Raw genomic sequence first — 26,025 nt, forward strand, 5'->3', positions numbered from 1 at the left:
AAATAAATATATATATATATATATATATATATATATATGTGTGTGTGTGTGTGTGGAAGGGGTGGCATTGCCCAAAAACAAATGTGTTCTTTACCTGACTTACATAACTGTAACCCATCTGTACATCACCTTTAAAATAACAATAAAAATTAAATAAACAAATAAAATGCATGATTTAATTCAGGCCAATGAGATACAGAGATGTTTTCAGGACAATTTCTAAGAATAAGTCTTGCTCTTGTAAGAAAGTTACAGGAGCCAGGTACAGTGATTTATGCCTGTAACCCCAGCTACTCAAGAGATAGGAGATTAGGAAGATCATGGTTCCAGGCTATCTCAGGAAAAATGTTAACAAGACCCCTATCTCCATCAAATAAGGCAGCCTGGTGACATGAGCCCATCACCACAGCTGCACAGCGGCCTTAGCAGCACTAAAACTGGGTCTGGCAAATGAGACTCTAACATGAGAGGTATTGAAGCAGATAGACTAGGGGAAATGAGATATGGAATGCTTACAGAAAATACAGAAGATATTCATTCATCTAGTTCCCTTAAGATTAAGAGACCAGAATCATGTAGGAAAAAATGAGGCAGGATAAATTGAGGAAAATGAGGCCTGGTGAAGGCAACACAGAAACATGGTATTCAGAAACACACAAGGACTATCTCTGCTTCAACGAGAGACAACATGATGCATTCCTTCCGGAGAGTTGCATTTTTTACTCCAAGAATTAACATTTGTTTGGCAGGATATATGCCTTCCTGAGAGAAACATTCCCCAAAATGTACACAACAGGAAGTCCCATTTTAATAATACATTTCCAATACTTTCTAAGCCTATTTGAATTAAACTTCCCATATTTGCATTCTAATACATCAATACAATATGATAGGATCCTTTTATTGGTCCTTGATTTTAAACTATTTGGATATACAAAATCACCACATGAAATGAAGAAAAACAAGTTTCATAAATTCAAAAAGAGAAAGTTCTGTCAGGTGTGGTAAGATACACCTGTAATCTCAGGAAATGGAAGCAGGAGGATCACCTATTTGTCTGAGGCCAATTGAACTGTACAGCAGGACCCTGTCTCAAAAAAGGGGCGGGGTGAGAGGGGAAGAATAGGTATAATATTCACAACCCTGGGTTCAATCTCAAGCATCACAAATAAATAAATTTAAAGACTTTAAAATCATACTAAGAATTGAAATAACACTTCAGCAACAGTTTCTGAAATTCTGAACTTATCTAAACGAAAATGATGCTGAACTACAGCACTTAAAGCTCTTCAATGGGCAAAAATTCAGCTATGCCCGGTAGAAAGAAATGTGCAAACATTTTTGTAAGATTGATTTAACTCTTGTAGGAAGAGGGAAAGATAAAAGTGGAAGCTGGGTGAAAAAGACACCAAAAAATTAACACACAATTGTATAAGTAATCATATATTTATCTAATGCCAAACTTTCTGAAGATCACCAAATATCATCTCAAACAAGCAGACAAGTCTTTTTATAACATAAGTAAGAAGGAAAATTAGGGATTTTGTCATTGCGTGCCTCATACAAGGAAATGTTATCTTCCAGCCCATTATCTTTTCCCTATAGTTCAGGAACACTGTTTTATGAATGAACAGCAAAAACAGAACAGGTAACAATAGAAAAGGTCTCATGCTTTACATAAATATACAAATTTGAATTTTTTCTGATGCTTGTATATAATATGCATAACATAGTATTCACTATAGTATATTGTATTTCTTATACAATGCATATTATATAACTTTTGAAAGAATATGAAACTATTCTAATTTCTTATGTTCTCATGAAGGAATTGTTCTAATCATGTTTTCTTACTCTTCCCTCATATTAAACACTTAAACTAAAGAAAAACAGACGCCTCCATCCCCCAAAAAACCTGTCTTTAAAACAGGCTGATTGCCGGGTGACAGTGGCTCATGGCTGTAATCCTAGCCACTCAGGAGGCTGAGATCTGAGAACTGTGGTTCAAAGTCAGCCCAGGCAGGAAAATCCATGAGACTCTTAATTCCAATTAACCACCAGAAAATCAGAAGTGGGGCAGTGGTTCAAGTGGTAGAGCACTTGCCCTGAGCTGAAGAGCTGAGGGACAGTGCGTAGGCCCAGAATTCAAGCCTCAAGACCAACAACAAAAAAAAAAAAATTACAGGCTGATCACTATTCTTACAAGAAATTGGCTTAAACTTTTATCAAAAAAACTAAAGTCTTCTAATACAATTTTTCTCCAGTCATCTAAGGGCAGATAATTTCACTTATTTTACAGATAATCAGATTCAGAATAAACATATCTCAATTAAACACTTTCCTATATAGAAGAATCAGTTACACATATGCCCAAATCAAATTATATAATCATATCCAAAATTTATGTCTGAAATTAATTAACAGCAAAAATTACAACTCACCTGGAATAAACATAAAACATAAAAGTCCATTTTAAAGATAACTAGATTTTTGAGAAAAGAACTGGAAAGAAAGAGCTCAATTCAAAACTTGAAACATGGGGCTGGGAAGGTGGCTCAGTGGTAGAGCACTTGCCTTGCATGCCTGAGGCCCTGGGTTAGACTCCTCAGCACCACATAAGCAAAAAGAAAAAAGCCGGGAGTGGCACTGTGGCTCAAGTGGTAGAGCGCTCTAGCCTTGAGCTGAAGAGCTGAGGGAGCCCAGGCTCAGAGTTCAGGCCCCACAACCAGACCCCCCCCCCAAAAAAAAAAAAACTTCAAACACATTAGTTAAATCAATACACTCAAGAAGCAGTACAAAAAAAAAAAGTCAACAACACTTTCCATTGAAGCTAACAAGTTTACATTAAACTTCACCAGAAAGAGAAAATATTTAAGAGCATAATATTATTTTGAAAACAATAAGGGGAAACAAAACTATAGTAATGAAAAATATGAGATTGATGTACAAATTTTAAAAAATCAATGCAATAAAAATATTTTGTCTAAGCTGGGTGCTGGTAGCTGGTAACTGTTAATCCTAATTATTCAAGAAGCTGAGATCTGAGAATTGCAGTTCCAAGACAATCCAGGCAGGAAAGTCCCTTACCTCCAATAAACTGCTCAAAAAGATGGGAAGTGGCACTATGGCTCAAGTGTTAGAGTGCTAGCTGTGAGCAAAAGAATCTCAGGGACATGTGCCCAGACCCTGAGTTCAAGCTCCAGGACAGGAGATATATATAATAGAAAACTCTTAAAAGATTATACAAAAATCATCTGTATTTCTTTACATTAAAAATATTCTACTAAAAAATTAAGAAGAAAATGCATTTGTGATAGCATCAAAATTAAAATATTCAGGGCTGGGAATTTGGCTCAGTGGTAGTTTGCCTAGCATGAATGAGGCCCTGGGTTCGATTCCTCAGCACCACATAAGCAGAAAAAAGCCAGAAGTGGCACTGTGGCTCAAGTGGTAGGGCGCTAGCTTTGAGCTGAACAGCTGAGGGACGGTGCCAGGCCCAAGAGTTCAGTCCCCACAACTGACAAAAATAATAATAATAATAATAATAATAATTAAAATATTCAGTCAAATCAAGCAAAATTTATACATTAAAATCTATAGAGTGCTGATGAAGATATATAAAAAAGTACATATATGAAGATATTATATGTTCATAAACTAGGAAAACTAATATTGAGGTATCAATACTGTTATACAGGAACTCAATCAGGGAGAAACAGAGAAGCTACATTTTGAGAGGTTCAATAGGGAGGGAGTCTTTACTAGAAAGGTGGACTCCTGTCTCAGTGCAGTGCTGAATGTCATCAGTATGAGACTTAAAAAGGCAAAAAGCAACCAAACTAGAAAGAAAGCCAACTAATTGGGAAAGAATATTTACCAGCAATATATCAGACAAGGCCCTAATATCCATTATATACAGGGAACTCAAGAAACTAACCCCTCACATATCTAACAAACCAATCATGAAATGGGCCAGGGAACTAAAGAGCGACTTCTCAGAAGAAGAGAGAAAAATGGCAAAGAAACACATGAGGAAATGTTCATCATACGTGGCTGTAAAGGAAATGCAAATAAAAACAACACTGGGATACCACCTTACCCCAGTGAGAATGGCCCACATCCTAAAGGCAGCCAATGACAAATGCTGGAGGGAGACAGGAGAACCCTACTGTATTGCTGGTGGGAATGTATACTAATACCACCACTTTGGAAAGCAGTCTGGAAGTGGCTCAGAAAACTAAATATAGACTTCCTCTATGACCCAGCCATACCACTTCTAGGCATCTACCCTGGACAACAGGAACCAGGATACAAGGACACATGCAAATCCATGCTCATTGCAGCTTTGTTCATAATATATGGAAACAATCCAGATACCCCACTACTGATGAGTGGATCCAAAAATTGTGATACCTATACACAATATAAAATCATGCAGCCATTAGAAAGGACAAAATAATGGCATTTGCAGGAAAATGGATGGAAATGGATGCTAAAGCTAAAATGCAAGGAGATATGACAAAGTAAACAAGACTCAAGAAACAAAGGACAACCACACATTTTGTCATATCGCTGAATGACTCCAAGTTCTTGACCATAGATATGAGAAGGGATGGAGTAGGAGTGATGGGTGACAATGTTGTCAGACACCTTGTATTCAGATACTGTTTTATAGAATAGGAACTTGTTTGTACAACTACTTCAAGATAATAATTTTTTAAAAAGAAAAAAATTAAATTAAACACATTACATTATTTTTACAATAAAAAATATTAAAAAGGCAAAAACCATATCAAGGCAGATGCCACATGGGATGGAGATTAGCAAAACAAGCCACTTAACTAAGGGGCATAGTTAGGGTTCATTAGAAGTTAACTAGTAGGAACAATGAGGGGTAGATGAACCAGAATACAGAAACCTTAACAATGAGAGATAAAGATTTCCTGGAGTCTGGGCTGGGAAGGTGGCTCAGTGGTAGAGCGCTTGCCTTGCATGCATGAGGCCCTGGGTTCAATTCCTCAGCACCACATAAGCAGAAGAAGAAAAAAAAGCCGGAAGTGGCGCTTGGCTCAAGTGGCAGAGTGCTAGCCTTGAGGTTAAGAGCTGAGGGACAGTGCCCAGGCCCAAAGTTCAGGCCCACAACCGGACCTAAAAAAATAAAAATAAATAAATAAATAAATAAATAAAAGATTTCCTGGAGTCTAACAATCCATGACATATCCACAGTTCTGGGAATGATATATCCCCTACCTATAGGTCTCAGAATTTAGAGGCATTAAAATGGCAGTGGAGACAAGATGGCATTACTTAGGCACAGTATCCATATTTCAATACTACCTAATTCCAATGGCATTTTTCAATGCATTTTTTTGGGGGGGTCCGGTCATGGGGCCTGAACTCTGGGCCTAAGCGCTGTCCCTCAGCTCTTCAGCTCAAGGCTAGTGCTCTACCACTTGAGCCACAGAGCCACTTACGGCTTTTTTCTTTTTGCTTATGTGGTACTGAGGAATTGAACCCAGGGCCTCATGCATGCAAGGCAAGAACTCTACCACTGAGCCACCTTCCCAGCCCCTTTCAATGCATTTTTTAAATCAATTACAAAACTGTTATGGAACCACAAAATACATCAAATAACCATAATTATCCTGAGAAAGAAAAAGTTGTAGGCATCACACTTCCAGATTCTAAATTACATTAAAAAGCTACAGTACTCAAAACAGTGCTGTACAGACATAACAATAGATGCCCAGAAAAATGGAACAGAATATACAGTCTAGAAACAAACCAAAACATAGATAGTAATTTTAGACATGGCCACCAAGACAATTCCACACTCTCTTCAATGACAAGTCTGAGGCAGAGCTACATAGCAATTCTCTTACCAAAAAAAAATAGATAGATAGATAGATAGATAGATATTTATAGAAGGTGGTAGGTATTAACTTATTTGGCTGCAGTAATCATTTCTGTTGTATAGGTTATTTCAAAATATTGTTTAGTATTCATTAAGTTTGTACAATAATTTCTAAAACACTATGTACAGAAGTAGATGAAATACAAAAATTTGACATATGACAAAAGGTTATGTAATGTCCTTGAGAAAGAAAACATTTCAGCAAGTGAGGCAACAAATTGGCCACAACTTTGACATAACGTTATCTGTAAAATTTCAACAGATCAACAGTATTCCAAGAGAGCAGAAACTGGCCCTATCATTTTGTAGAAAGTATCAAAATATAACCTTGGAATCAACAATTATAGCTATCCTACGCAAATACAGCATATATGCACAAAAAACTACAAATTGTTCATTACACAGTTTGTAATAAGAGAAGCCAATAGGGAAATTAATAGTCAAACATAGCACAGCCTAAGATGACATACTAAGTAGTCAGTAAATCAATAAAATAGAACATGTATTAAGGGAAGTAGCTAACTAGTAGAGCACTGACAAGGCCGGGGGTTCAATCCCAGCATTGGGGAAAAAAAAAAAAAAAAAAACCCTATATGTTCTCTTAAACATGTGCTAAGTAAAACAAAGGGAAAACTGTGTCAACTATAGTTGGGTTTTAAATTTGAATATAAGATAAAACGTGTACAATTTCCCTCTGTACTCATGGGGGATTGGTTGCAAGACCTAGATTCCAATGCATCCGCTCGAGTCCCATTAAATGGTATAATACTTGCATATAATCTACGTACATTCTCCCATGTATTTAAATCAACTCTGCTTATGCCTAATACAATGTAAATGTAACATAGTTATTATACTGTATTGAGAAATAATGATTTTTTTAAGTGGGTCAGTACAGACACATACACCCACAAAAAAAAAAAAAAAGACTGTGGATATTTTGTGTTCCTTGAGGTCGTTTATTTCCGTGTCAGAAGAGAAGCAGGGACAGGTGTATCTGCCGGTCAAGGCCTGGACCTGGCAGACACCACATGGGGAGTGGGGAAGGAAGGGAGGCACAGGAGACTGTGTGCGCACTTGGTCCCACGTTGTCCCTAGCAGGCCAGGGAGGGCTGCCTGGGCATGGTGGCACTGGAAGCCAGGGAGAGGCAGCAGGCCCGCAGCCTGGAGGATGGCACAGCGGAGGCAATAACTGACAGGCCAGGCATGGAGGCCCGGGCCACGAGGCCCGGGGGAGACAGGTAAGGCTCGGCCAGTCTGTCCCTCCGGAGCTCTGTGCTGCACACACAGGGGAGGCAGAGGCAGGACAGCCACCTCCGGATGGGGCTGGCGGTGTGAGCTTTGGCAATCTGACCTTCTCCCAGCTGCTGGTGCCACCAGCCCTGGCCACGAGAGGGGCTTGTCCAGGCCTCCGCGGAGCAACGGCAGCACACCCCAGGCCTCCCCGGGTCACTGGGACAGGGTGGCCGACAGGGAGGACAGGGAGACCACCTGCTCATGCAGATGGGGGTTAAGAGTTAGCACGGCCCCCAGGACACGTTCCACATGTTAAAACACCATGGTTAGACGGTGACCCACAGCGACACAAATAGAGGGGTGACTGGATATCTAAACACAGGAACAATCCAAAGGAGGACACTTATCAGTTAACAGGCATCCCTATAGGGAACAAAATCAGATTATGTGAAATGTGAGTTTTAATATTCTTTTTTTTTTTTTTTTTTGTCAGTCGTGGGGTCTGAATTCTGGGCCTGAGCACTGTCCCTCAGCTCTTCAGCTCAAGGCTAGCGCTCTACCATTTGAGCCCACAGTGCCACTTCCAGATTTTTCTGCTTATGTGGTGCTGAGGAATCAAATCCAGGGCCTCATGCATGCAAGGCAAGCACTCTACCACTGAGTCACCTTCGGAGACTGAGTTTTAATATTCTATAGTTTCCAAAAAAGTGTGACATTCATTCTCTCATTCAAATTCTCTCTACTCTCCCTACCGTCTCAGTCCACATCTTTCTTGAAATACAAAAATAACATGAAAGAGGCTCTGTAAATAATAAGCAATGATCTATATTCTTTGAATTGGGATAGTGAGTGATGGGAATGTTTGTTCTCATAATTCAATATTGCTCCCACAGTGTGGCCCACTGACTACCCTTCCCCATAAGGGGAATCTTCCCATAATATTCCAGCTCCAAATCTTAATCTAAATATGAAAGCCCACTCTCCCACCCTCTGGGATTGTGAGATGAGGCAGGGCAGGAGGCTTGCTCAAACGATAAGTTCTCTGGGCAAGACCAGAACCAGAGACTTGTGAAACTTTGAACCTGCAGTGATCTGGGACCCTGCCCTCACCCATTACCCTACTGAAATCCCCCTTCACCCCACCCCCACCCCCACACATATGCCTCTATAACTTTCCATTAAAGTTTATCTGGTCTATGGAGGTTGTTTACTGCTCTTTCTTTACTTCTAATACCCTCATGACTCCATTTCCTAATGTTAAATATAAGCATATCAATTGTTTTAGCAAAATCAAGGATGACAGTGAAGCCTGACAGACTGAGAATAAAGGAAGAATAGTCAGCTTACAGCAAATACAGGTGATATTCCTTCATATATTGCCCTAAGATTAAGGAAACAAAGTCATTTTAGGGGAAATGAAACTGGATAGACTAGAGGAAAAGGAGGTATGGTCAGCTTACTGTAGATATTCCTCCATGTACTTCCCTTAAGATTAAGGAAAATGAGGGAGGGGTTAACAAGTTCGACAAGAAATGTACTCACTACCTTATTTATGTAACTGTAACCCCTATGCACATCACCTTGACAATAAAATTAAAATTTTTAAAAATGATTAAAGGAACAAAGTCATTTTAGAAGTAATGAAGCAGGATAACTTAAGGAAACTGAGGCCTGGTAAAGGCAACTCAGAAATATGGTATTTAGCAATGCTATCTTCGCTTCAAAGAGAGACAACAGGATGCATTCATTTTTGAGAGATGCATTTACGTATATCTTCCTGAGAAATATGCTTCCCCAAACTTAAGCCACCAGCCCCAAAATGCAGATAGCAAGGTGTCTCATGACAGGATGCAATCTTACCAGGAAACTTGTTAAAGCAAAGACAAAGCAAACTTTAAAGCCATAATGCCTTTACCCTATAAATAACTGAACAGCCCAAGAACTGTGTGTCTCTCTGGGTGTCTCCTTGTGGGTGTTTGTGAGTGTCTCTCATTGGGTCTGAGTATCTCTCTGCCTGTTTTTCTCTCTGTGTCTCTATCTCCCTATGAGAGTACCCACAATCTGCTGAAGTGTGCCCTTGCTGAAGTGCCCTCTGCTGAAGTGTGCCTGTCTGTCTGCTTGTTTACTTACTCAATAAAGCTCTACCAAGTTTTCTTAACATTGTGATTTGTCCAGAAATTCTTATTCTGCAATCAAAGTCAAGAACCTTAAGTGAAGAGTTACTATATTGAAAGGCAAACTTCACTAAATCTCACCTCCCACAGGTGACAAAAGGAGGAAAAGGAAGCTGATTATCTAGGAAAGAGGAGGCTGAGGAAGCTCTATTGTGGAAAGCTGGCCTATCATGCGCTAAGCTCTAGATTCAATCCCAAGCATTACAAAAACATTAGCACACACATACATACACTCTAAGAGTGTAGCAGACCCATAGTGTACAGTACATTTTAGTAGCATTCAACTCTCCAGCATTGTCAAATTATAACTTCAACCTTCTCTTCCCGGGACCTAGTCGTTCCTCTTTCTCTTATTATTCTCAATAGGATTTTCACCCTCTTACCTTTATAACACTTTTTTATTTTTTACACATTTCTTTCTTTAGTATTATCCACACCTTTGGTCCTCAACTCCACCAATACCTGAGCTCCTCCCAGCCCTGGAGTTGCGCCCAGACTCACCTGCCCACGCATCTACCTCTGAACCTCCAACTACTTGGATAGGGATGGTTGCCATGTGCTCGCTCTCACGGAGAGATATGGGCCTTTCTAATAAACCTTATAATTTTTTTTTCTGTGCCTGATTGCCTCCGCGTGGTCCCCTGCATTGGATGTGAAGGATTCCTTTCACCTTCAACTAAAATTTAAAATTAGATTCGTTTTGTTCACTTGCTTGTTTCTCTAGTGTTAAGGATCAGGGTTTAATAAATCCATGTTGAATTAATACATAGAGATATAGGGTGCTAGGCACGGTGCTTGCCTAGCATGAGAGAGGTCTTGAGTACTATCCTCAACAGCAACCAATAGACAACCATTCAAAGACATCAAATTATCAAAATCTAACCCCCTCTGGTAAACCATATAAAGCCTAAAAACTACTGATTTTCTTCAGACTCTAAGCATTCTAACCATTTGATTACTCCACCACAGGTAGTAGTAGTATTTAGACACGTATCTATCCAGAGTACTATTCAACTAGGAAAAAATACCATTAATAGAATGATCTATACCCAATAAATCCAGTATAGATACCGAGTTACTTCACTGGATTTTGTTGTACACACTAAGAGTGGCTCATTTCTGCAATGGTCACATCGGACACACCCTGGGTAGGGGAGCTCCACAAGACTAGGAAGCGGAGGCCCGCTTTCTAACAAACCGAAGTTCAGAGGCCAGGCCGCGGGGTTGCGTCCGGATCTCTGTCTTGGTCTTCTACCAGGGGCACGAAGGAACCTTGTTTCTAAGCAATCTCCCAGAGCCCTGAGATCCAGCAACTCCACGGCGGCGAGAAGCCCAAGCTAGGACGAGCTTGGGGTGGGGGTCAAGGGTGAACGAGAAGGTTAGCAGAAATGAAAAGAGCTACTTACCCTTCAACGGGTCTTCAGCTGAATGACTTGGGGAACGACCCTACCCCAGGGCCTGCAACACAGAGAGTCAAGCGAGGCATCAAAACCAACCAACTTTGTTCCCGCGCTCTATTTGGCAGAAGAGAACAGTACGGGATAACTAGGCACACACTTCCGCAACGGAAGTTTTCCTTTCACCTTTCCGGCCCCGCCCCCCTCCGCTCCGGGTTCCCGCTCCCAGCCCTTTAGGCCCGCCCATCCGGGCTCAAGTAGCAGGGTGGGCGCGGCGTATTGCGCGTATGCGGCCGCGGAGACTTTCGGGAAATGTAGTCTCCATGCAGGTGCCGGCGAGCCGCCAGGGTCCTGCATCCCTGCGGAAATCCCGCGAAGTCACAGCGCTCCCGCCGCACCGGTCCCCATCCCAACTTCACCCTGTCTAGTCACCTCGCACGGGTCCTCCCGCTGGGCTGCTGTCAGGAGTCGGCGGGAGGGAGAGTCCGGAGACACCCTCCCTCCATTCCTCCCTTCCCACCCTCCCCTCCCTTTTGGCGGCTGCGCCGGGGAGGCGGGGTCCGCCGCCCGCCCCTCACCGTCAGCCTTCCCGCCTCCCTCCTCCCCTCCCCGCGGGTGTCGGTGCCGGGATCGAGGCAGCGGCCGCAGGAGGGGCGGCGGCGGCGGTGGGCGCCGCAGGCGATGCCCCTGCCCCGCTGCTCCGGCGGGGGGCAGTGCGCGCGGCGGCGGCGGGGGAGGAGGCGGGGGGCGGCGGCGGTGGCGGCGGCTGCTGAGGGGCCGAGAGCTGGCGGCGGCGGTGGTGGTCGTGAAGGGCATCGGCGGCGGCGGCGGCTGTGAGAGCAGAGATGATGTGAGTGTCCGCTGACTGGGGACCCCGGGGCTGCTGAGCCCGGGTGGGCGGCCCGGCGGCGCCGTGTGGGAACTGGAGCGGGAGGCCGGGGGACGGCGGAGGGATGCTGAGTGCGCGGGGCCGAGCCCGGGACCTGCCGTCCCCGGGCCGAGGCCGGAGCCGAGCGAGCCCGGCTCGAGTGCGGGGCTCCGGGCCGCGGGGTGAGGCTCAGGCCGAGGAGCGTCTACGATTGTTCTCAACCCCCTCCCCCACCCCGCCCCGTGTGTGTTTGTCACTTGCAGCTGAAGATGGAAAGAGCCAGGCGAAGGGGAGGCGGCGGCGGCGGCCGCGGCCGTGGAGGCAAGAATATAGGGGGCCCTGGCCTAAGCAAGACTAGACTCTATCCCCAGGCCCAGCACTCTCACTACCCCCACTACGCCGCTTCGGCCACCCCTAATCAGGCTGGGGGCGCAGCCGAGATCCAGGAGCTGGCCTCCAAACGAGTGGACATCCAGAAAAAGAGGTTTTACCTAGACGTGAAGCAAAGCTCCCGGGGCCGGTTCCTAAAGATAGCCGAAGTCTGGATAGGAAGAGGCCGGCAGGACAATATCAGAAAGAGTAAACTGACCCTCTCCCTGTCTGTGGCAGCAGAGCTGAAGGACTGTCTAGGGGACTTCATTGAGCACTATGCCCACCTGGGCCTGAAAGGCCACAGGCCAGAGCATGGCCACAGCAAAGAGCAAGTCCCCTCCAGAAGGAGGCAGAAGCACTCAGCACCCTCCCCACCAGTCTCCGTGGGGTCAGAAGAGCATCCACACAGTGTCCTCAAAACAGACTATATAGAGAGGGACAATAGGAAATATTACCTAGACCTGAAAGAGAATCAACGAGGTCGCTTCCTGAGGATTAGACAAACCATGATGCGAGGGACTGGCATGATAGGTTATTTTGGCCACAGTTTGGGTCAAGAACAGACTATAGTCCTCCCTGCACAAGGAATGATTGAGTTTCGAGATGCCTTGGTTCAGCTGATTGAAGACTATGGCGAAGGAGATATAGAAGAAAGAAGAGGTGGAGATGATGACCCAGTTGAACTCCCAGAGGGGACCTCTTTCAGAGTGGACAATAAAAGGTTCTACTTTGATGTGGGCTCTAATAAATATGGAATTTTCCTGAAGGTAAGTGAGGTGAGGCCACCTTACCGTAATACTATTACTGTTCCATTCAAAGCTTGGACAAGGTTTGGGGAGAATTTTATCAAGTATGAAGAAGAGATGAGGAAAATTTGCAACAGCCATAAAGAAAAGAGAATGGATGGCAGAAGGGCCAGTGGTGAAGAACAAGAATGCCTCGACTAGAGTGAAATTGAACTCCAGGCAAAATTTATAACCCTAAATTGGCTAAAAGTACTGATCGATTATCATTTGAAGAAAATTTCCTCTTTTGGCCCTACATTATTAGTAATACTTTTAGTAGTTTATAATTCAAGAAGTCTGATTCCCATATTATGTTACACATAGCTCACTATAATTCTCATGGGAATTCCAACCTTCCCAGAGCTAAATAGTTTAGATGCTTCAACTGCTCCAGACTATTGAAGTATGCAAATCAGCACAAAATGTGACATTCTGACCTTTTCAATATCATAACATTGCACTATGAAATAATCTTGAAAAAAAGATACATACATACTTAATATGGAAGAGTGAATTTCTATTTTAACAAATTCCCCAGAAAAGTACTCCATTTCTACTTCATTCAGTCTGCTAAGCATACCTGTAGGACAGTTACCACAGAAACGGAAATTAACCTCATTATAAGTATGTATTTATAAAAGTACAAGGAGAAATACATTGTCTATTGGTAACTTTTATAAAGAGTGCCACTAACAGATCAAATATTATTAGATAACTAACCGTTCAAAATGCAGTATCAAAATATTTCTTAAGAATTACTATAGTATTCTATAATTTCAAATTTTGTGGTAACCCTACAGTTTATAGTTGTGGTATCAAAGCCATGGGAAAGTTTTCATTGGTTATCCTAAGCTGGTTACCTCTGTTGTACCATATGGTTTTACTGACTTTACAAAGTTTCAGGAGTTACAGTGACATCACATTTGAGGGGAAGGCTTCATCCAATGGCTTTCCTATGGAAATCTTGGTATTTCAGCATATTGTGGTAATTTGGAGCTTGTGATAGGTTTTTCCCTAAAAATACCATGGATTCAAGGTATTATTTATTATAATTCTTTAACAGTGTTTCAGAAGGGTTGGTGCACCAATTCATGGATATAAAAATAGGCCTGTAATTACACGTTTTAGTAGCACTTTTGCAATTCTGCTTGTAAAACTATGTCAAACTTACAATATAAGCCTGACTTTTACAGATACCTTAATTCCAAAAGAAGAAAAAACTTTTCTAAATAATTTAGATTTTCAATCTGGGGAAAATATTATTCAGAGATAAGACTATAGACATTTGAAAGGAAAATTCAGTCATTTTCCAAGGTGCTCATTATGATACTTAAAGAGGTTTACTTTACTAAAGGTTACCTGTATTGAGAATTAATCTCCAGGAAGAACAAAATCAATTTTTCAACACCTAAGCAATTTTTTAAACAAGTAGATGTAGTATATGTGTGTACCAACCCACTCACCTTATATCAACTGACTGAAATTTCAACTATTGGGCTAAATTTTATTCTGAATGAAATTAATTGTCTTTTATCTTAGCTCCCACATTCTAAGTCTATATAATTATGTTCTATCTACAGATTACTGATTTCAGCCCCCCAAAGGTAATTTATTGATGAGAGATGGCTTCATGGATTGAGATCAGATTGTAGCTCTTCTTTGATATGCTATATCAAATTCAAAATCATTTTAACAACTTTCCTCTAGAAATTTATCCCCATATACAGTAAAGTCACAAAGAAAACCTTACAGAATGAATTAAGACTAATAATTTTACTTACAAACAAGTGATCAGTAACCCAGACATTTATACTGGCCTTGATTTGCAGATTATATTTTACATTTCCTCCAGTATTACAAAGGAATCTCATTTCATTGTAATTGTAGACCATCTGGATCACTATGGAACAAATGAAGGATAGAATGAATATGATGTTGGTACTTGAGTTAATAGCACATGGTGGGTGTTAACATTATAAAAGTAGCAAGGATTTTTAAACAGTCCTAACTGTAAAATAACATAACTATGTAGGCTTGCTAAAAAGTAGTTTTGAGTATATGAAGGAGTGATGTGCACTTGAATTACTGTACTACCGATTGTTATTGCTGCCCATCATAGTGCCTATTAATAATAATCAACCTGTCAGATTTTGGCACACTAGAGCTGTGAATATTCCAGTCGTCCATTGTTCCTATCACTATTGCTATGAGTGAATGCTCTCTTAAAATCTTTCTTTTTAAAATATTTATATCCATTAAGACTAAATGATTTATCTTTTGGTTTTTATTTAGTCTGATAAGATTTGAGCATGTGTGTATATACACCTATATATAGATGTATATACACAATACTATGTCAGACTTAAATATCATTGTATATACATATTATTAGTTTTGCACTGATTATTTAAGAATTACTTAAAAAGCCAAATTTTCTACCTTGTATGTATACTTCCAAGTTATTACCATCTCATAGCTGCAGATGCTTATATACTGGCAATTGAATAGACTATAGAATCATTCAAGCTTCTTTCAGTTCTTTATTTTACCTTTTCATAGTTAATGTATTCATTGAAAAATGGAATTGATTCTATGATTTTTTGATACTTAAAATTCCCAAGAATTCATTAGCCATAATTATGATCCAGTTCAAACCTCTGGTATTAGAAAATGAATTGCCATGTATCTTATAAAATAAGCTATTTTTATCTGTGCAATATAAATTTTATTTATTGTCATTTGTAACATAAGTGGAACTACAAGTGCACATGGTATTCTTTAAAATAACGGATCCTTGCCTTGCAGACGTTAAACTCTTAAGGCAAATGGATGTTAGAAGTAAAAACTGAGCACTAATATTAGTAACCAAAATAACTAGTTCACTAATGCTAAAATATTGATGATGTTTGCACATAATAATACAAGCGTAATGTGGTACAGATCAAACTGTAATAATATAAGCTAATTGTATGAAATTTGGAAACGGGTTCTCATAGTAGTTGGCAGTGTGCTCCTAGCAATTAAAAGCAGCACTAGTCTGTTGCTTATATGCAAAAGATGCAATGTATTATAAAGGTATTAAAGTTCTGCCACATTTTCTAATTATCCTCGGTAAAGCCCCAAACTGCCATGTCCCTTAACGTGAGTCAAACACAAGCATATTTGCACTAAAGAGCATGGCCAAAAAAAATAATAAATGACAGGGTGGAAAAGCTAGTTGGAACCTCTTGAAATAGTTGGTTCTAATGGGAGAATTTCACATTTGTCTATTTGAAAGCTGTATGGTCCAGGCAGACAATCTGTCAGTTCACTAATTTAATAATGCACTTTACCTTTTGTATATAGAAGATGTACATTTATGCCACTTGACAGGTGGGATGTGTTTCAGTAACTGTGTAGTTAGAATCTGTAGGGTGATCTCTTGCATGTATATGTTTGTGTTGGAATTGTTGTAACAGGTTTCCATTAAATCAGTGTAATGGAGAAAGGTAGAAGATGCTTTTAAAACAAACTCCAATGTATTTAACAGAAGAAATTAAAGTAGACTTCATATTTGTATTCTTAAGGAATAGAATATATATAAAACTATGTTTGATCCATATTAGTATTGCAGTTGAGACTATATCTACTTGAGACTCCCCATAATACTCAGAAAGTTAATTTTGAGAATTCGTCCAGATTTTAAAGAATTAATGATTCTATTTTATTGTTGAAATGTTTAAGTAACTAATAAACAGTAATAATACTGCACCAGACTTGAAAGTATGGTTAGGTAATTTTGAAAAATCACACAGACTAAAGAAATAAAATTTCAACTTAAAATACAAAGAGCCTAATACTTTACCAAAGTAACAATAATGTTTCAAAATTTTCAGAAGTACTAACCCTGACCAAGTAAAAAGGGTAGTGGGGGATTTAGTATATCCTTCCATCCTAAAAATTTCCTAAGGTGTACATTTGAAACTTAAGTAATTGTTGCTTACCAACAGATTGTATGTACTTTACTGAGAAACACTGTGTACTAACATTTCATCAAGAGTGTGCTATATTTACTTCATTTTATAGCTATAGATAAGAATATATTATATAATCATCCTATCTTAATATAATCATGTATTTATCTTGTAATTTTGCAGATATTTTCAGTAAAATAAATATTTATCTGCACAATTTGAAGATGAAATTGAAATGCACCCTCAGATATTCATTTTTAATAAGCAGCTACCACTGAAAGTTGTTGTATGTATTGTCATTTCTTTAAACTTTGTTTTATAGTTTATTTTACTATTTAAATGAATATGGCTTAATTTAAATTTTAATTGATTGTCTGAAAATAAGGTTTTTCATGTGAGTTTTTTTTTTCCTGTTTGTTTCCAAATGGCTTTCATTGAAACTTTATGAAATCCTCTTCCAAGCTTTATGTAAGGGCTCTGCTTAAGCACCACTTAGTTTGCAATCTTTACCAAAACATCTTTTGGCAGGATATTAAAAAAAAAAACTAACATTGACTCTCTTGCTACAAAATAATTCGGACATAATATTATCTTTGCCACATAAGATTCTTAAAATCTTTCTGGAATTTCCTTTAAGATTTTTTGACTTCCATAGGAGAAATGGTAGCTAATGGCTAGCCCAGCAGAGGAAGAGGATAAAGATATTAACATGCTGTTGACAATCCACACTCCACAATACTATAACAGTGAAGTATGGGGAAAATGTGTTTCCCAATTTAAATCAGATGAAAATTGAATTTTTAAATCACAGTGATGCTTGTCTTAAAACACACACCAATGTCTGTAGGTAGACTTTAGAATAATGTGTTAGTATATTTTCTTGTATAATGGAAAAGAGTTGGTCTTCATTGTTAATTTGATATATTAAATCATTTAAATTCATTTTATTTGAGTTTTAACACTTCCAAATAGGGAAAAATATACATATATACCACAAAATTTAAATGCTACAGAATAGAGAATGAAAAGCAGTAACCAATGTTATCAATTTCTTGTGTGTCATAGAGTTTCTGTGAATATACAAACAATGTACATATGTATTTTCAAATTCCCAAATCAAAACATATACACTGTCCATATCTCAAAACATAGATCTGGTATTTAAAGGAATTTTTTCCTCTTAAATATCATACCTTGGTTAAAATGTCATTTACCTTATGCAATATTATTACACCAAGGAAATATCAAAGAAATTCTGAATGGCATTTACTTAAATTATGGACATATGTATTAGTTTTAAATATGTAAAATGCACAGTTTATCCTACTAGCTTCCCTTCTCCATTCCTAGCCATCTTGCCTGTCAGTATTCACACACACACACACACACACACACACACACACACACACACACACACACACACACACACACACAAAATACTAGTCTTTTTTTTCCTAAAGTAACACAGCACAGGAGTCACAAGATATCAAAGAATTTAACCAAGTTTTTATTTCAGTGTTAACTGTTTCTAATGAAACCACTAATATTCAAAGTATAACTTGATTTTTTACTAATTCTGTTACTATTATTTTTTAATCCTAAGACCATGCCAATGAGTATTAAAACTGTAGTAAATGATCATTACAATCTGGTTGGAATCTTTTCATTTATTAACATAATGCTTTTATTATAAGAAAGGTATAAGGCTTATTTAAACTTCATCCAGTTCAGATCTATGCAAAGAGGTAACACTGCATTGGTCTTAATTGTTTAAAGCATTGTTTGAAAGATTCAGACTCTATTAGAAGTCCTTGGGAGCAGAAGATACTGTGATGATTTGGGGAAAGAGTAAAAATTGGGATGCTAAGAATTTACAATATAACTGAATCATATCCATTTATTATTTTTAAATGAAATTAGCATTAACACTATTCCTGGAAATAACAAAACTATCTTGATAGTTCACACTCAGCGACACCAGAAAAAAATCAAAGTCTTTTTTATAGTTATGTGTTTATTATCCTTAAATTGTACAAAGAGGTAACCATTCTCAAAATCTTCCACTCATCATTTTAAGATCTTTCTGTTGTGGAAAATGTGGAAAATGAAAGATCCCACGCTGAATCCTTTAATTGTATAAATTAAAGCAACCAGATTAAAAGATCCAATTCAGTTAGAAATATAATTAAGAACTTATGGATTGAGGAAGAATATCTGTAAATTTTATGAAAATGTTATGATATAAATACCTAAAAATTAGTTATTTAAATTTTACATATCTCCATGATTTATGGCACCATTTTAGTTTATAAACAGAGATTTGTTGTTAGAAAACAAGATCCTCTCAGCCCAGACCCAGAGTTCAAGCCCCACGACCAACCAAAAAAAAAAAAAAAAAGTCCTCTTAAACATACTTTTAAAGCATAAAAGACTTTTGGTTCTTCTGTTTTAATAATGAATACTTTATTGTCTTTATTTAATCTATAAAATTGGGAAAGATTTCTATAAACTTGTATAAGCTTATAATGATGTATATATAGGTTTTAATTCTATTTAAAAGGAGGAATTGAAAGGGAAATAAAATGAATTTTATTCCAAAAATGAATTTTACAGCCAAGCACCAATGACTCATACCTGTATTCCTAGCTGCTCGAGAGGCTGAGATGTGGAAAGTAGACTCCAGCATTGGCAGAAAAATATGAGAGACTCCATCTCCAATTAACCAGCAAAATGCTTGACTACAGGCATGACTTAAATGGTAAAACAGCAGCCCTGAGGAAGAAAGGCCTCATACAGGCAAAAATAAAATCAAGAATTCTGCTTAAATCTAGGCTGCAAAACACTAATAATTTCCCATCCTTAACCAAAAGTTTCCCATGTTCCTTTCTAGTAAATTATGTTTTTCAAATTTAACCTTTCCAAAGAGTATCCCCTGAGAAAAACCCCTTATTCTTTTGAAGACAATGAATGCACCAGTAAAAATAAAATAAATAAAGCATACTGAATCAATGCTGCTATTGTGTAAGACAATTTTAAATCCAGTTTATGGTCTCAATACTGTTGACTTAAGATGTTCAAAGTGTAAGATAAGGAAAGGCTTTTTTTGGTTTTTTTTTCTCTTTATGACACTAAAAGTATAAATCTGATTTTTATATGATTATAGTCAGAATTTCTTATATTACAAACTCCTATTGGAAAACAGTTGGTATTTTACTTATAGAAAATGTTTTTGTAAGACAATAGTCTTCAGGATTTTATTTATTATTTGTTATAGATTGATAACATTGTTGCATGGAAATAAACAGAAAAGAAGGGACAGAAGAGAAAGGTAGTAGCTGATATAACAAATCAGTCTTAACAAAAATGAAGAGAAAATAAATCATACTCAAAACTTAGAATATTCTATTTAACCTCTAAAAGTGTGTGAGTGAAAAATGTAGAGGTAAGGGACAAGAAGACCTAATGTAGATGTAGGGCCGGGTTCTGAGGAAGTATGTAGCTTCTGTTGGATAGTTTCATCATATGAAAAAGGAGCAATGCTAGGCTAGAAACTAAGTAGCTCTATTCTTATTAAGCTTTTAAAATTGCATCAGTGGAAGAAGAAAAATAATAATAGGTAAATACTATTTCCAACAAGCCAAAAAACCTGTTTGGAGTTGTGGCTCAAATAGTATCCTGAGTTCAATGCATAGTACCAGTCCCTCCCACATCCCAAAAAAATAATTGGCTCATATTAAAACCATGTTATCTACTATGTATTTAATCATCTTGTTCTTTAATTTTTAAAGTTCATATTTTTATGATCTATACCAAGTTTCATTCTTTGGAAAGAACATGACTTTTTTCAACACAGTCTATAATCATCCCTTATATTCTGCATGGCATAAACTTTTTAAACTAACATTTTGTCAAATGCTGTTGTTCTGCAAATAACCACAAATTGCACTAAATAATGTAACTGCAACTGTCATTGCAGCAGTAATCAACTACTACTGCTTTTGATCTCTTTTTCTTTGTAATGGTGATTATTGTATTCTACAGATTTTAACAAAGAACATCAGGAAGGCTACTGACCTGTGAATACAACCTGTAACTACTAACGTGTGTAACTATAAAACATCCTAACGGTTAGTTTGTTGTTTAAACCTTGGCGAAATATGATGGTCAATGATTGGAGAAGAAAAACAGCACACAAGCTTCTGTGGTGGGGGCATTTATTTAAGTGCCCTAGAGTCCTCTACGACAGTGTCACAACCTCTGCTAATAAAAGAGTTTTAAGAGTGACACCTTTTTTCGACACAACCCTTCTTGGTGTCCACGGGTTTATTTTTTCAGTCACAGATAGTGTTTAAGAGTAACCCATGTGCTGGACACCAGTGGCTCCTGCCTGTGAAATCTGAGGATCACAATTTGAAGCCAGCCCAGGCAGGCAAGTCCATGAGCCCCTTAGCTCTAATACAGAAAGCCAGAAGTAAAGCTGTGGCTCAAGAGGTAAAGCATAGCCTTGAGAAAGAAAAAAAAAAGCTAAGGGACGGTGCCCAATTCCTAAATTCAAGCCCCAGGACCAGCACAGCACAAAAAGAAAAAGAAAATCTTAACCATGTGTATTTTCAAATGCATATGCACATAGTATTTTGACAATTTAAAAAATATCAGTATACATAAAATTCCATTGCTTCCATGTGCTGGTGGCTTATGACCGTGATCCTAGCGACTCAGCAGGCTAAGATTTGAGGATCACAGTTCAGAGCCCCAACCCCAGGCAGAAAGTCCCCATGAGACTCTCATTTCCAAATAACTACTCAAAAACCAGAAGTGATGCCATGGCTCAAGTGGTAGAGAGCCAGACTTGAACACAAAGAGGCTAAGGGATAGCGCCCAGGCCCTGAGTTCAAGCCTCATAACCAACAAAAAGAATAAATATCTATTACTATAGCATTCTGTATGATTCACAGTTTTTGGACAAATTCTATAGAATGAATTGGCTATCATAGAAAATTTTTTCTCCTCAAATTAGCAAAGACATTTTAAGTTCTCGATTGCTTCTTTTTTCAATGTTTGGAATCAAAGTGAGATGTGAGAAAATATTTTGTTAGTTTTTTGCACTTCCATTTTGTAGAAATTTCCTTCTAGTCAAACAAACATTCCAAGCAACTTCACCAAAAGAACACACCTATATGCAAAAACTACCCAACATATTGCAGCAACAGAATTGTAAGACAGTGACTTAAGAATGAAAATATGTACAGGAATCTGTACCGTCTTTATCATCTGCTAATTTACTTCAGAGAATGATAAATAGTATTTCTAGATTCATCAACCTAGTGCTGAGATTTATACCAATAATTTGAAAATCTACAATGTCAGCTGCATAAAATCTATTTGCTGCCTAGTAAAAATTCTTCAAATTATCAATACTATAATCAGATATAAAAGAAAGATCCTGAAATTCCATCTAATCATAATTTTCCCCCTCTCCCACCATACACTGTACACTATTAAAAGTGGGCAAAGGTGTTAACAAAACAAAGACTGGAGCTGCTCTTTGAATATCTAAAGCATGCTCTGTGGGCTAGATGTAGATAGCGTGAAAAAAAGGCAACTACTTTGCTTGATTCATGTGAACACTTGCCATGGTTCTGTGAAACAGTTTAGATGGCTAGAGCATAGATGCCACTTGGGATGATAAAGACTGAAAATGAAAACTTACTTGCTCTAACTTTTTAAATATACATTGGATCTTCAGAATATATATTTGGCTACCCAGATTGGCAGATAATTTTAGAAGTCAACTTCACTTCTAGAAAAGTTACACCAAGATTATTTTTTAGAGGTAGTAATGAGGGAAAAAATTTATTTATTGCTACAAATAACTTATTTATTAAATATGTACCCCTTAGTGGACATTAGAAAACTTCTTATATTTATTGTTTTTAATCCACACAGTAACCCTATTATCCTCATTTTATATAATTTTCTAGAGATTTAAATCTGGTTCAGTATTTCTAAACTAATATATTTGAACCAAATTGATACCCAAGCCAAAGATTGTGTTGATTCACTTACGTCAACCCTTCCCCATCCCTAGACAAGCACCAATCTATTCCCACCACCGCCACTCAAATCTGCCTTCAATTACCAAGAATTATTTTATCTCAAACTATCCTCTTGAATAAGAGTAGTCTCAGCAAGATGACATAATTGCTTTGATTTGTTTAAATTAGCTGTTAATAAACACAACTTTTTGATCTATTGTATAGATTGTGGATTGAACTTTTAATCCTGATAAACTGTTTCAAGTAAGTGTCAGTGCTTTTTCAAAAGGCTCAAATGGTAGGACTAAGCTGGATGACCCCTGTTCTGTCATGAACAGAAAAAAGAAAATTACTGGTCACTGTGGGTCTACAGTTTCACTTTCATGAACGAAAAACGATCATCTGCATTGTTAGTTTGGAAATAAACTATCAATATTCTTGAGTTTCATTAATTTCTCATAACTTCTTTCTGCCTTTTGTTTTCTTACAAGCTTTGGCCATATGCTTCCTACATTGTATCATTCTTCATATTTAATTACCAGGTTTGCTCTTTCCCTTAACTAAGAGGAATGCTCCACTTACAACCAGGTATTTTTCTATACCTTTATCCTGATTTTATGACAACAGTTCTCAAACTTTGAATGTCACTCAAACTTTGAGTTTCTTAAACAACAAATTGCTGTGATCTAGCTTGAGTTTCTCTTCAGTAAGACTGGCAGGATTTGCATTTCTAGCATATTCCCAGGAGAGTAGATGTTACATATCTGGGGAACACACTTTAAGAACCACTGTTCTATGCTAATAAGATTTTATCTGAGCTAGGAAAGATAACAGAGGGAAATTTAGTCAAATAACTCTTAATATCTTGGTAGAAAAATTCTGCCTTGATTTACAAATCTTTTTTTTTTTTTTTTTTTTGCCAGTCTGATACTTGTACTCAGGGCCTAAGCTCTGCCCCTGAGCCTCTCCATGCTCAAGGTTAGTGCTCTACCACTTGAGTCACAGCATCACTTCCAGCTTTTTCTGATATGTGGTACTGAGAAATGGATTCCAGAGCTTCATGCATTCTAGGCAATTAGGCTATTACTAAGGCACATTCCCAGCCCCTATTTACAAATCATAAGCAAAAAATAAATTATAAATTGTCTAGCGTTTTGGTTTTTAAAAAAACTATAAGCTATCATTACATTTCTAATTTCCTCTCCATTTTCAAAAGCTCTCAAGATAAATGGCAAAATGGTTAATTATAATGACTTGAAAAACTTACCTTTCAAAGTAAGCAAGATGAGAAATATATTTTAACCTAGTAAGCAGTTCCGCCATATGAATCTTAATAAAGGAAAGGAAACAACTTCTCCACTTGGATTATTAACAAATCTGGTAGATATTAAATATTCAGACTTGAAGAGACCTTTGAATTACTTTAGTTCCTTATATCATGTAGTTCAACTGATTTGTAGTCTTAAGTATACAGAACTTAATACCAAGACTTAAAAGGTTGATTATCTCTTGAAATGGATAAATGTTGAAAAGCATTCAATATTTATACTATCTTTCCATATTTTCTCTGTGCAGGATGAAGGTACTATATATTACACTAAAATATTTTCTTAGTTAACATCTGGACCCATAGAAAGATGGTTTCCTTGAGAACTTACTGAACATGTTGTCTTAAATATAACTAATATTTAGACACAGTTTATATCATGTTTCCTACCTGGTAGACATTCTGTAATATAATTAATATATTGATCAAAATGAATGCAACCATTTTGCCTAAAATAGAAAGAAAGGTTAGTTGCCGACAAGTAAGCGCAAAAGAATCACTATAGGTAGTGTAACTTTTAAAAAAATTTTTTTTTATTTTAGCCACCGTGGTTGTTTTGTTTGTTTTGTCAGACAGATTCTTACTGTGTAACCCAGGCTGGCCTTGACTTGTCCCGCCTCAGACTCACAAATAATGAAATTACAGGAATGCATCACAATGCCCAATTCACAATATAGATTTCAGGTTAAAAATTTCAAGATTTTAATCTTTGTAAATTTATAATAGATTTCAGCTCAACACGAAGGTAAATTTTAAGAATACAACTCTTTCTGCAATAATTTAATGCAGAAATAAGACCCACAACATAACATGCATAAAATAATCAGAAAAGAATTGTTTCTAACCCCTCTGTACAGTATTTTTACAATTAAAAAAATTTAAAGAATTGTTTCTACCACAAGGTTTATTTTCCACTCTTTAAGAGACTCATAATTTGTGAGGAATAATATTTGGAACTTTCACATTCAAGCCTATTGATTTTCCAGATTGGATAAAGAAATATGACTTCAAATTTATCCTTTTCTTCCACCTCTTGTCAACAACATAAGAAATACTTTTCAAGTTGTCATAAGCTTTACTAATTAAGCTAAAAATGTTTTCATGAAAACTGTAAATTTTTATATTTTAAAAGTTTTGCTTTTAATTTTTTTAGGAAGTGTTACATGAAAGAAATTGGTATTTATCTTCCATCTCAAAAGTACCTTTGTAAGGATTTTGAAAAGACATTAGTGGAAGACAAAATTAGTGAATACTATCAAACTAATTTTTCTTTGTAGAAGTTCTGCTTAAAGGTTAAGCACATACATCATCGTCATCTTTTCCTTGCAATACTAATTAAGATGAAAAACAAATAGTTTGCTTTAAATTTTCTGATTCAGAGAACATGTTTCCAAGTAATTATTACTGCAAAGTGTATATGTGTGTGTATATATATATAGATGTATATGTATATATATATATATATATATATATTATTGTCAAGTCTTGTTAAGCACAAACAGCTGTAATATCTCATTCCAGGATGTAGTCTGATCCAATATGAACTCTGTTTTTCATGGTAATGTCCACTGTTCCTTTAATTCTTCAGTTCATTTCTGCTTTTTTGTGAGATTTTAGCTTTTCCAAATTTCAAATGAACAAATAATAGTACTTTCTGTGGAAAGACCTGAGTAGTTGAAATGCTTTACAGAAAGCTCTATAAAACATATTACACATTTGCAAATAAGCAAATTTTACTAATCCACACAAATGTAATACACCATAGATAGACAGACAGACTGACAGGCAGGCAGGCAGGCAGACAGATAGACAGTCAGACAGACAGACAGCTAGATAGAAAGTCAGCCTGACCCTGCCCCATGCCCCATCTTTTCTTATTCCTGATATAATAACAACCTGATTTCATCTTATCTCTACAGTTGATTGCTTGTTCCAAAGTATTGTGTTGAGAATTTAAATCTACA

General features: G+C 37.6%; 2 protein-coding genes across 10 annotated transcripts in view; one reads left to right on the forward strand and one right to left on the reverse strand.

The window, feature by feature from the left end:
* The window catches only part of Wrn (WRN RecQ like helicase), a 133,627-nt gene extending 122,732 nt beyond the window's left edge, over window positions 1-10,895 (reverse strand). For all 3 annotated transcript variants that reach the window (XM_070016230.1, XM_070016229.1, XM_070016227.1), the window contains exon 1: window positions 10,731-10,895. The gene's annotated coding sequence lies outside the window, so the exon portion shown is untranslated. The remainder of the gene's footprint in view (window positions 1-10,730) is intronic.
* Window positions 10,896-11,488: 593 nt separating this feature from the next.
* Window positions 11,489-26,025, forward strand: part of Purg (purine rich element binding protein G) — a 38,461-nt gene continuing 23,924 nt past the window's right edge. For 5 of the 7 annotated variants that reach the window (XR_011370756.1, XM_070016238.1, XM_070016233.1 and 2 more), the window contains exons 1-2: window positions 11,489-11,571; window positions 11,853-12,728. Coding sequence is in view for 6 of the 7 variants with exons in the window: in XM_070016238.1 (XP_069872339.1) it covers window positions 11,859-12,728 (870 nt within the window). In the remaining variant the exon portion in view is untranslated. Of the gene's footprint in view, window positions 11,572-11,852; window positions 16,846-20,740; window positions 25,092-26,025 lie in introns of those variants that run through there. The other 2 variants (XM_070016234.1, XM_070016232.1) reach the window with 2 other exon arrangements.

This window comes from Dipodomys merriami, unplaced genomic scaffold (assembly GCF_024711535.1).
Source record: "Dipodomys merriami isolate MVZ:Mamm:240054 unplaced genomic scaffold, mDipMer1.0.p SCAF_12, whole genome shotgun sequence".
Classification (NCBI taxonomy): domain Eukaryota; kingdom Metazoa; phylum Chordata; class Mammalia; order Rodentia; family Heteromyidae; genus Dipodomys; species Dipodomys merriami.